Source organism: Hippoglossus stenolepis, chromosome 6 (assembly GCF_022539355.2).
Source record: "Hippoglossus stenolepis isolate QCI-W04-F060 chromosome 6, HSTE1.2, whole genome shotgun sequence".
Taxonomy (NCBI): Eukaryota; Metazoa; Chordata; class Actinopteri; order Pleuronectiformes; family Pleuronectidae; genus Hippoglossus; species Hippoglossus stenolepis.
This window is the reverse complement of record NC_061488.1, coordinates 8,843,453-8,855,933: the sequence shown is the minus strand read 5'-3', so window position 1 is coordinate 8,855,933 and position 12,481 is coordinate 8,843,453. Positions and strand designations below refer to the sequence as shown.

Sequence of the window (12,481 nt, the reverse complement as noted above, 5' to 3'; positions counted from 1 at the left end):
TCGCCTCCTCACTCTAATGACCGATCGCCTCAGGCCAGGCTGGAGGTTCAAGGTTGCATACCTGCAATCTCTCCTCACAAAGAAATCAGCAGCACCCATCTTAGGGAGATAAACAGTACTCAGCTCTGCTTGGATGGAGGCTGACTCACTGGCTCAGTTTGTGGAAATGTCTGCTGTTCCGTGGCCACTGCTTCAGCTCTGTTTTTCTGTGATTTCTAATCGGGAGGAAATAGAGTTGCTGCTGTTTGAAACTGCCAGAAAAGGACCTGTCTCATAGTTTGGGAGAATTCCTCTTGAATCAGAAATGTCACGACCTGGTCACAGATACTCACCGACCATCACGCAGTGTGTTTTATTTTTCTGCAGTGATCATGCTATGACCTTGATATGTGACCTACAGACAGAATAAAAACATCTTGTCCGTCTGTCCTCGTCGAACAGATTGCATAACAACAATCTCAGAGTTTTTTCATTTCATATTGGGCTCTGATATTGTTAGTGTTTCCTTCCACTTCACACTAATTGACTCTAGCATCTCTCCACTCATCAGCTTTCAGAATAACGAGCCGTGAGATGTATACAGAGCTTGTTCTCTCGCTCGCTCCCTGTATATTCTAGTTGCCTGATAAAGTTGAGTAGCATTTCATTTTAATACTTTGGTGGTAGAGGCGATACCTGGGCCTGTTAATTATTCATGCGTCAGTAATGTGTGCAGCTGTTCTCCCCTCAGACAGACAGAAGGAGAAGATCGATTCTTTCTCTAATCTATACATTCGAGGGGAAGCAGTGAATGCACATATTTTCAGATAATAAAGTCTTGGGCACTGCATTTTTAAAGTGATTTAGTGTTATATCAGTTTTTTTTAAATGTACTTATAACTTGCAGTTTGCAGATCTGATGTTTTTACCTGCATGGCTCTTGGGATGGTGATGTCACCTGGTCGATTGATTCACCACTTTGCTCCAAACTGATTAACGGACAGATAGAATATTTGTACAGAGTGTCAACCCACTGTGATGTCTCCCATTGGTTTGTGAGCTGCCGTTTCGAAGCCTCGGGTTGGACATTTTGTTTTATTGGAAAAGACTTGAAACTAGTGGGTGAGACCATAAACTCTTTAACAAAAGGTTTACTTCCCAAGTAATGTTGGCTTTAAAAATCAAATGAGAAGTAGAGTCACTTAGACTCATAGACTTTTGCAGACTGGCTTCTTTTTGCAACTAGTGGAGTGGCCCCCTGCAGGTCATTTGAGAGAATACATATTTCAGGCACTTTCACATTGGCTTCACTTTCCGCACCTGGAATCTACGTTCATTTTTATATACAGTCTATGTTAAAAACTTTAATTACTGAACATACTTGAAAACAGTTGTATATTATTGATATCACTCTATCATGTTTTCTCTCTGTGTTCACACAAAATGAAGCAATTATCAGAAAGTATTCTTATCTATTATGATATAACATTTTATTGCCTGCCTTTCAGATTTTTGTGTGTGACTTCTACTGTGATGGCACCATATTATCTGTTCTTTTTTTGTGGCTGTCAGGGGGATATGTCATCTCATTACGACTCTTGTCTGAACCTCCAACACTTTCCTTTTAATTCCAATCCTCGTTTTTGCCTCAACAGGAATACCTGTGTCCACTGAACTGGTTTGTGTAGAGGAGCATGTTGTGACAACCATGTCTCTGGAGATGGAGAAGACCATCACCAAGCTGATGTACGACTTTCAGAGGAACTCCACCTCTGACGACGACTCTGGCTGTGCGCTGGAGGAATACGCCTGGGTCCCCCCCGCCCTCAGTCCTGAGCAGGTACACAAGTTCGACATCCTTCTCCCTCAAGTCACATATCTTCGGATGGCACAGTGGGACACATGCTCACGCACGTCACTAAGTGCTTCATTAGCTGAAGCTCATTTTTGTCCGACACAGACAGACCACATCGAATTAAACTGAATCATTCAGAAGAATTAAATTATTTGGACGTTTAGGCATCGGAGGCAACATTTTCTTCGTCATCCGGAGATGGAAAATTCCCTGATCTGAAAACAAGACAATGGATGATTGTTGTCTTGAAATCTCCTTCATGGGGCTGTAGGGGGATGGAGTGAGGAGGTGGCGGGGGGGCGGGGGGTGACATACAAATCACTGGGACACAGCTGTCAGACATTTCCTGGAAGAATGATTATTATTCAGCTCTCAGTGTTGAAAGTGACACTGTGCAGAACCCAAGTTCACAGTGAGACAGAATGACAACCATAACCTGGAACTGATGAGCTGATTGGAAAAAGAGATGTTAATCGATTTATAAGATAGAGGAACTGTGTACGAGGTTATATTTATCCATGACGATTAAAAGGGCATTTTCCTTGATCACTATTTAGGGTATTATTACTTATTTCTAAAAAGAATATAGATACATTCTCCACAACTACTGAATGTGTATAATTTCATTTTCCCTTTAATGGCGCTCTTGGTAACTAAGCCTCATTTTGTTCTGCAGTTTAGTGCATCCTTGAAAACCTAAACCCAGAGGGATGGAAGTAATTTGACTGTTTGGATGACTCTAATTGAAAATGTGTGGCGTTGTGTTTATGTGTGCAGGTTTCATAATCCCCTGTCTGCACTCATTTGCAGTTTAAATGCCTTTTAATTGCATGAATGACCCAGCCAATGTAATCAACTGTGCACATCCTGACGAAGATACTTCCTCGTCATTGTTTTTTTTATTATGTCCATTGTTTTTGTCCTTTCTGACATGAGATAACACGGTGCCGCTCAACTACATTTGGTATAAACACTTCTGTCCTAATTTAGTAAGAGCGACACTCCAGTGCACTAGGCCTCCCAGGGCTGTGTTAACAGATGACAGGCTGGGCTGATAACAGTCATTTTCACCAGTCAGCCATCTTGACAGGATGCTGAAAGAGGCTGCAGCTCCGCTCTGCCAACAGGAGGTGCAGGCAATTGTGGCTGGCTGTTTATTGCGTTTGAATGTAATGATTTTTAAGCCTGTCACTTCTGCCTCCTCTCTGCACAATGCCATTAATGTGACTCACATTTTAAAAAGAGAATCCTCATTCCATGCAGTTACAGTTCGTCGAGCTTTCAGAGTTGAAAAGTTTTGACTTGCAGTTGCAGTGACAATAGGCTTCGCTTGTGTCAGGACTCAAGTGTTTCTGACAAAATGTTCCAAATGTGGTGTCCCTGGCAGAACAGTTTACTTCTGACCATCTCTGACTTTTTAGCAGATAATGACTCTGGTCATTATCTGTGCAGGAGTGTTTACTCAAGTGAGGTACTTGTACTGCACTGCACTGCATTTCAGAGGGAAATACTGCACATTTATTCGACAGCTTCAGTTTCTTTAGTTTCAGATTTCTGCACACAAACATATGAAGAGTTTATATGAAAATAGTACATAAAACACAATTAGGCTGAAACGATTATCTGACTGAAAGAAGTCGGTTTCAATGCAAAAAAAGATTTATTCTCAGATGTCGGGATTTTTTTTTCTTTTTCCCGGATTATTGTTCGGACAAAAGAAGCATTTTTACACAATTTCACTTTTATATAAGTAGTATAAGGTATACGTTTTTTTACAGTGTAGTGTTATTACATTTACATTTATTTAATCTAAATAGGATCATCGTCATTGTCAGGAACTATGACGATCTCATATACATTTATTTATTTTGAGATTAAGAAATACAAAACTTTTCATTAGTTTAGAACTGAAACAGTCAATCAATCAATTCATTTATCAACATTAAATCAAATGGCAACAATTCTAATGATTAAGTCAGTAAGTCTTTTTTTAATTAGTTATATCTAAACTTCACTTGTTCCAGTTCATCCAATGTGAATATTTTCTTACTCCTCTGATCTGTAGTAAATTAAACCTATCAATCTTTGGATATTGTTGTTTGGACAAAGTCAGTAAAATGAAGGTGTCATCTTGGGGTTTGGGAAATAACCATGTGTAATTTCACTAGAGCAGAATTAATGAATTGTTTAATATAGAAAGTACTTGAGAGGTACAGTATTTATATTTCTGCAGGCTGCAAAATCTGCTGTATGAGTATGAGTGATATACTCATACTCTTTTAATTCTTTACCGGCTTCCTTCCAAGCACTCCCTTCCTCATCCTCTCGCCCGCTGCCCCTCTGATTATGTAAATTGGATCACAACAATTTAAGCAAACTACATCTTCACACTGCAGTGAACACTAGAACACAGTTTTCCGGAAAACTCAGAGACAAGTGATGAGATTGCTCTCCGTACTTTTGAGTGTTTACTTCTCCAACACCAATCACGGTTTGTCTCTTTTTCACCAGCTATTTCACATGCAAATAAAGAAGTGGAAGATTCAGGCCACGGATATCGAGTCCTACTGCATCATGAATTCTAATTGCTGTACCAGTGTGGATAACTGAAGTTTCCTTTAAGCAAAGAGAATATTAGCTGTTAAAAGTTTTAAGAAGCTGGAGCCGTTCAAGGTTGTGTGGCAGCGCAGAGCTCATCGGGCCTCGTACTTTCAATTCCAGACACTGATTTTCCAAATGCAGCAATGGTGGAGGGCACGGAGACCATGAGAAAAAATTAATTTACCTGGGTTTGTCACCATGAATAAATAAAATCAGGTAGATTAATATAAACATAGCACCCAGCATAATGAACAGAGTGTCACTGTAGCTGCTTTCAGACATTCACAGAACTCCGGACATTTTCCTGAAATGTCTGGAAAATGTCTGAGTGAGCCCAGGTGAGAACAAAGAAGGAAAATGTCCAGAGAAAAGAACACAAATATCTCAGGATGAAAAAAAAGAGCCACACATGTAGGAGATGTCGACGAAGATGTCAACTTTGACGGATGAGATTCTGGAGCTTTTGGTGGTGTCAATGCGCTCCGAGCTAAAATATGTGATGTCTACAGTGGAAATTAAACATTATGTCCTGCATGCTCCACTTATGTCCCCCTCACCTGAATGCTCTGGACATGTTCCTGTTGTCCCGAACACATCTGACCTGGTCAATCTCATGCAATGTTCTTCATATTTGAAAGACAAACTCCGGCGAATGTCCACACCCAATTTTCCGGACATTTTCTGGAGTTCATGACTGAAAAACCCTTCTGTGGGTTGGCTGCATATCATACTCAAAGCTGCCACTATCAGTATTACTACAGTGTTGCTTCCGGTGATGAGCCCACAGGGATAATAATACAAATAATATCACCCTGTATCTGCTAGATGTATTAATAGAAGACTGCTTGTTAACAAGTTCATCATATCCACTTCATAAGGTGATAATAATGTACATCAGTGGTGTTTAAACGTAAAGTATTTTACACAAATGACAAAGTGGCAGAGAAAATGTGACACCAATTGTAAATCTACTGCATTAACACAACCAGGATGTCTGTTTGTTTCAGGTGCATCAGTATTACAACTCCTTACCCGAGGAGAAGGTCCCCTACATAAACAGCCCTGGAGAGAAATATCGCATCAAACAACTGCTCCACCAGCTGCCACCACATGACAACGAGGTAGAAAATTCCTCGACTACACATGAAGAGTTTGAATGTGACGTCCAGTTCTAGTTTTCATGATGATGAACTGTGTATTTCAGGTGCGCTACTGTAACGGGCTGGATGAGGAGGAGAAACGAGAACTGAAGATCTTCAGCAACCAAAGGAAGAAAGAGAACTTGGGAAGAGGCAACGTCCGTCCCTTCCCCCTCACCATCACCGGAGCCATCTGTGATAAGGTGAACCTGACGACTACTGAAGACATGAAAGCACAACTCAACAAGCTTTCAGGCTTCTTTCCATCTCGAGTCATTTTTCATTTATTTTCATTTCTCTGTTCCATCTGAATAATTCAGACCATTTTTTAAAAACGATATTCTCATTTCTTTTTTTGCTGTTCCATCAGATTAATGACACAGATATGAAGTAGAAGACATTTCAATATTGAAGAGTTATTTCAAGTACCATCTGCTCACTCTTCCTCTCCATATCTATCAATTTGTTATATTTGTCATTTCCTCTGCTTTCTCCCACCTCCTTTCCTTTCCTTTCATTTCCTCTGCTTTCCTTTCCTTTCTTTCTTTCATTACCTTTCCTTTCCTCTGCTTTCCTTTTCGTTTCTTTTCTTTTCTTTCCTCCATTTCCCTCTCCTTCCCATTCCTTTCCTTTCCTTCCTCTTTTTCTTTCCTCTCTGTACAAATCTCTTGTCTGCTCTCCTTCCATCTCCTTCCCTCTTGTTTCCTTTCCTCACTTTCCGTTTTGATTCATCTCGTCTCCTCTCCTTTACTACAGTGCGGTGGTCAGATAAACGGAGGGGACATCGTGGTCTTTGCTGCGAGGGCGGGTCATGGAAAATGCTGGCACCCTCATTGCTTTGTCTGCAGCATGTGTGAGGAGCTGTTGGTGGATCTCATCTACTTCTACCAAGATGGCAAGATCTTCTGTGGGCGGCACCACGCCGAGAGGCAAAAACCCCGCTGCTGTGCCTGTGATGAGGTGTGTCTGTCTGGGCCTGGAGCCCTTCAGGGTTGGAAATGACTTGGATGTGGATGAAACTAGTCTGGAGATGAAAGATGTCTCAGTATTCCTGCCAGACTGAGAAAGTCTGTTTGTTTTCTATTCATAATGTGAGGCGAGCAGGCCAGAGATAACAATAATAACACTGGTCACACTTGTCTGCAGTAATTTAAGTCTGGTAAGGTTTGTTTACTTAAAATACAATAGGCAATGGTTCGGTGTCCATTTTTATTCAATAGAAACAGTTTCAGTTTCCTTGTATAACTCATTCTGCTCTATCTAATATTACGTCAAGATTTCTGCCAAGACGTATTAACAATTTTGACAAACGTATAACTTGAAAATCGGCAACATCATGATCTACATCATCAGTGTGATTGTATACAATATAAACCCAATGTTTTTTTCTTAAGATGACAGATCAGGGGTGTTAATCAATTCAGTAAAGTCCTGCGTTAAAGATCTTACTTAGTAAAAGTACATAAGTACGTTACTATTGGATGAAGTACAAAATGTACTTCATCCAATAGTAACGTTTTTCTGATTCATGGATATAATTATATATATTGTATTATCTTTTCTCCAGTTCTACTCCAAACAATAATGCATTTGGTTTTCAGATTTTTCTCTAACCTCTAAAATTACCCAAACGAAACAAATTGAGATGAGGAAAAATCACTCTTTGTTGCTTACTAGTCATTGATATATGCAACATGTGATGATGGGGTGCAAGTAGACATTCCTTCATTTTAAGGGGTCTTTGGTCAAAAAGATTGAGAACCATTTTCCTTGGGTACAAAATTATGGGCCAAGGATTGAGCCCTGAGGGACCCCAGACATCAACAGCAACATTTAAAGTGTGGTGTTCACCATTAAGAGTAAAACATAATTTTTTAATTAATTCATGACTTCCATTCCACATCATGGATTCTCAGTGTTTAATGTCTCTGCTGATGAGTGTCACGTCTGGGTCCCGCAGATAATCTTTGCTGATGAATGCACCGAGGCGGAGGGCAGACACTGGCACATGAAGCACTTCTGTTGCTACGAGTGTGAGACCACCCTCGGCGGCCAGCGCTACATCATGAAGGACGGACGACCACACTGCTGCAACTGCTTTGAGTCCCTCTACGCGGAGTACTGTGACGCATGTGGAGAACACATAGGTACGGCACGCATGTATTTCCTAAAGGGTTATTTTTATTGCTGCTTGAACTCCTCTGTTATGAACTGCAAACCAAACACATGGACATGTTTGTCTTACACTCACAAAACATCACAGAAAACCTAACAGCCTTTATTGTAAGTGTGGGTGTTATTAGCTCTGTGTGCCACAGCTGTGAAGAGGCGGAGTCTGTGCAGTGAGATATGGATGGTTATTATCATCCCAGGCTCCAGTAGCAGTGAAAGAGTGTGTATCAGAGGATGTTCCCATGTTGACTCCAGATGGGAGCTGTGAAAGATGATTACTTCCTCTGGCTGGGGAGAGAAGCTGGTAAAATGTATCTCAGAGATCAAGGGATCATGTATGGGCACAGAAACAAAAATGTTTTTGCTTTACTCAATTTTAGCTCTAACAGGCGAAATGAGCTTAGCACACTTGCATCACATTTCTACAGTAGTTTTAGAAATAGCTGCCATCACATTACCATTTTTATGCAGTGAAAGCTAGACCCCCTATCGTGTTCTTGATTCTGGTATGTTTTGTTTCAAAATGATGTTTTTCCTGTTTTACCAAAGGCATCGACCAAGGCCAGATGACGTACGATGGGCAGCACTGGCACGCAACTGAGGAATGTTTTTGCTGTGCCCGTTGTAAGCGCTCTCTAATGGGCCGTCCTTTCCTGCCAAAGCAGGGCCAGATCTTCTGCTCACGGTCCTGCAGCGCTGGACAGGTAAGGGGACCAGAAAAAAAACAAATAGGATTTTGTGAAATTGTTATTTTTAATCTTCTTGCAGATTATTCTGTATTTTTACATGGAGTTAAACAGTAGTGTGTTTTATTTGAATTATTTAGGATCCTGATGAGTCCGACTCCTCAGACTCAGCGTTCCAAAGCGCCCGATCCCGTGAATCTCGCCACAGTACCAAGATTGGGAAAAAGGAGCGTAGAAATGTAGAGCAGGAGCGAAGGAGTGCTGATGTTCGCCAATCCGCTCCTCCGCCCATGCCTGATCGTCTGTCTGCTGAAAATGATCCCCTGGCTGTTCAGATGGACCGTTTAAGCCTCTCATCAAGCCAGACTCCAAGCAGGACTCCTAACCGCACACCCAGTCGCACTCCGAGCCGTGCCCCGAGCCTTAACCAGGTGTGGATGAGTCGGGATGAGGCCTATGTCCCTGCTGCCTACGAGGGCCCCCAGCGGGAACCCTCCCCGACCCCTACACCTATACATCTCCTGGGTCAGTGTAACCCCAGGCAGGGCTACAATCCCAACGCAAACGCTCATCCTCCAGTCCAGAATCCTGCCAACCCAGGAAAGAGGCCCGATTCCTGGGGAAAGGAACCAGGCAATGCCAAGAGGACCCCTATGGCTGCACTGAGGGGCCACTCCTTTAATGAAAACTGGATCCACCACAGCCAGGATGAGTTCAGGCCCAACAAGCTACGCACTCAGATGAGCTTCAATGAGATGTCTAGCCAGAACCAAGGCTTCTCTGACAAGCGGAGCATCAGCCTGCACGGGTTCCAGAGAAACGGCAGACCCCCGCTCACCAGGAGGAACCCCATCAATGCCATGAGCTTCAATGAGCCTCTAACTCCTCTAGAACAGACTCCTCGTGGATCCATGGACTCCCTGACTATGTCTCACGCTACAGGTACAGTGATATAACTAAAATAGCATGTTATAATATGATATATATGATAATAAATTATCTGCAAATGTAACATGACATTTGTGGTTTTAGCAGGTAACTCTCTGGATGGGGTCAGTAAGCGACAGGAGCATTTGTCTAGGTTCTCCATGCCCGACCTAAGTAAGGACTCAGGAGTGAACGTGTCCGAAAAGAGCAACATGGGCACCCTCAGTTCCTCTGTCCAGTGCCACAGCACAGAGTCTCTGTCCTCCTCTCGTCCAGTCAACAACAACATGTATGCTCCACTGAGAGTTGGCTACCCGCTGCAGTACTGGGAAGGACCACAGCCCCTGAGCTTTGATGGTAAAGGTTGTGTTGGGGTGATGGGCAGCAGTGGAAACCTACGAATGGCTCCCATGAGTGACAGAATGCCTCGCCGTCGCTTGAACGGGCAGGAATCTGTGGCACAGCAACAGCAGCCGCAACCAAGAGTCCGCAAACACCATCGTCACCACGGTAACGGGCAGCACCGCAGTGGCCGCCACCACAAACGCTCTCGGCGTTCCCGTTCCGATAACGCCCTGCACCTGGTGGCTGACCGACCTGCTCAAATGGTGGAGCCGCCCTACCGCCGCGTTCAGGAGGATTATGATCGATTCCCCGCAGGTCATGCTGCTCGGGAAATGTTTGGTCTGGCGCCAGGTGGGTACAGGCAGCAGCCCCACCGGCCCTGCCCCCGCACCACCTCTGATCTCACCCTGCAGAATGCTGGCTGCCAACCTGTGGGGCTGGGTGGGCCACGCTGGACTGATGGGTACATGGAGGCTGCTGACCCCTGGTGCTCCAGCTGCTCCTCTTCCTCCGAGTCAGAGGGAGATGAGGGTTATTTCTTGGGTGAGCCAATCCCTCGGCCCGTGCAGCTGTGCTACATCAACAACGAGGAGCTGCGCCATCGCTACAGCCCCTCTGGGATGGGCGCCCATCACGGACCTCTGCATGGGCCGATTCACGGCCAGCTGCACACTCGCCAGAGGAGGAAGAGCAAAAACTGCATAATTTCGTAGATGTAGAGCAAAGAGATGGTGAGGGATGAGCAGGAGAAAGAAATGAAAGGGACAGAGGTAAGCGAGACAGTTAAAGCAACAGAGAGAAGGAACAGAGGGAGTGGGAAGGTGAGAGTGAGACAACTGACAGCGATGAGTATTTGTGTGTGTGTGTGTGCGCGCGTGCGCGCTTGTTGGGGTTGAAGAGAGAAAACGGCCTATTTTTTGTGCTTGTGAACTTACACAACTCTGCGTAGTGTTTGTGCACACCTACACAGAATGATCTAATCATAAGAGGAAGCTCAGCTGGCTTACACAACAGAAATGTTTACAATGACCAACGCTGCTGATGGCACCAGGAAGCACTGATGAATTTCACTATACTGTGGTCAGGGTAAATAACATGACGTATGTGTGTGTGTGTGTGTGTGTCTGTGGGTGTATCCATGTTACAGAGGAGATCAATCAATCCATTAACAGTTTGAGAGGGGAGGAGCTAACACTGGTCAGACTGCAGTGATCGGACTGGCGACGTTCATGCAGCTCAGTGATCCAGGCCCTCTGCGGTAAAACCTCTAATTCTATGTGGACAACCCAGAAAATCGTGTTGGGATAGTGACAGCTGCGTGCTAGATTCCAAGCTACGTCATTGTTTACCTCAGTGGAATCCAAATGCTGCTGGAATATAGTGTTGGCTTGCTAGCCCTGTTATCACCTTGTACAAATAGTCTGTTGAACCTTGTGCTCTACATAGCCAGCTCTCCATGCTTTACCGAGGACAGAGCGCCGCACAGCCTCTGCTCCTTGACCATTCAGGCACAGTAACGTCAGGTATGGTCCCGTTTTATCTTCTGCTACATGCTTTGTTTTTATTTTGAGTTACCTATAGATGATTAAGAGTAATGATGATGATAATAATAATAATGCTAACAATAATAATAATAATGCAAATAATAATCATAATAATATTAAAGAATAATACCTGTTAAATGTATATATAGTAATAAACCTAATAAAGTAATGGATGTAGTGTGTAAATATGATGTACATATGGTCTTAAATATTATATAAATATATTTTGTAACTAAAGAATCATTATTTGTATAACATGATGTAGAGATAGGGAGACTTGCATGTTCATTTGTTGTTGTTGTCTCATACTGAAAATAAAGAGTAATTCAATGAACAAACAGGAAGTTGTATCTGTCAGTTGTATTGGGTTCTGAGCTCTGATTGGTCGGCTTGACTTGGCTGCGTATAAATAAAAAAGGAAGTGAATATGGCTCAGTTTGATCAAGTGTCCCGATTAGCAAACACGTAGAGTTGATTCAGAAAGTATTCAGGCCCCGTCAATTTTCTTTCACTCAATATCATAGGAAAAACTGAACTTAAGAAAAAGTTCACAATTATTAGGAAGGAAAAACTGAAATATCACATGGAAATAAATATTCAGACTCTTTGCCATGACACTTGAAATTTAGCTCAGTTGTCTCCCCTTTCTCATGATCGTCTTCGAGATGTTTCTACATGAGGATTTGAGTCCAGCTAAAATCAATCGAAAGAAAGGCAGACGCACACACCTTGCCTGTATGAGGTCTCGCAGCTGACACAAAAAAAAACTAGTCATGATGTTGGAACCTAGGCTACGATAAATGTTTCCCTAGAACCACAGTGGCCTCCATGAGATCAGAGGAGAAGGGCCTGTAGATCCTGTCTGGAGATGGGAGAAACTTCCAGAAAACACTTATCACTGATCGGGGGTTGGTTATGTGACCAGAACAGACTATGAGTGACTCAGTCCTTCTTAGTGAAACGCACATGACAGCCTGCTTGTAGTTCACAAGTAACCTAAAGGACTCTCAGACTGTGAGAAACAAGATTCCTCTGATGCGTCAGCGTCACGTCTGGAAGGAACCAGACACCACTCATCACCTGACAAATAGCATCCCAACAGTGAAGCATCGTGCTGGGGAGGTGTTCCTCGGCGACGGGTACAGAGGGACTGAACAGGATAATAACCCTAAGCCCACAGCCGAGGCAATGCAGGAGTGGGACATCTCTGTAAATGTCCCCGAGTTGCCCAGA

The 12,481-nt window shown here is 43.2% G+C and overlaps 1 protein-coding gene across 3 annotated transcripts in view; it reads left to right on the top strand.

The window, feature by feature from the left end:
• LOC118110472 (prickle-like protein 2) overlaps positions 1-11,536 on the top strand; it is a 35,878-nt gene extending 24,342 nt beyond the window's left edge. The window contains exons 2-9 of one of the 3 annotated variants that reach the window (XM_035158230.2): positions 1,635-1,819; positions 5,443-5,556; positions 5,640-5,777; positions 6,331-6,534; positions 7,535-7,721; positions 8,296-8,450; positions 8,573-9,374; positions 9,468-11,535. In XM_035158230.2, the coding sequence (XP_035014121.1) occupies positions 1,688-1,819; positions 5,443-5,556; positions 5,640-5,777; positions 6,331-6,534; positions 7,535-7,721; positions 8,296-8,450; positions 8,573-9,374; positions 9,468-10,417 (2,682 nt within the window). In that variant the 5' untranslated portion in view covers positions 1,635-1,687 and the 3' untranslated portion in view covers positions 10,418-11,535. Of the gene's footprint in view, positions 1-1,634; positions 1,820-5,442; positions 5,557-5,639; positions 5,778-6,330; positions 6,535-7,534; positions 7,722-8,295; positions 8,451-8,572; positions 9,375-9,464 lie in introns of those variants that run through there. The other 2 variants (XM_035158229.2, XM_035158231.2) reach the window with 2 other exon arrangements.
• Positions 11,537-12,481: the final 945 nt, after the last annotated feature.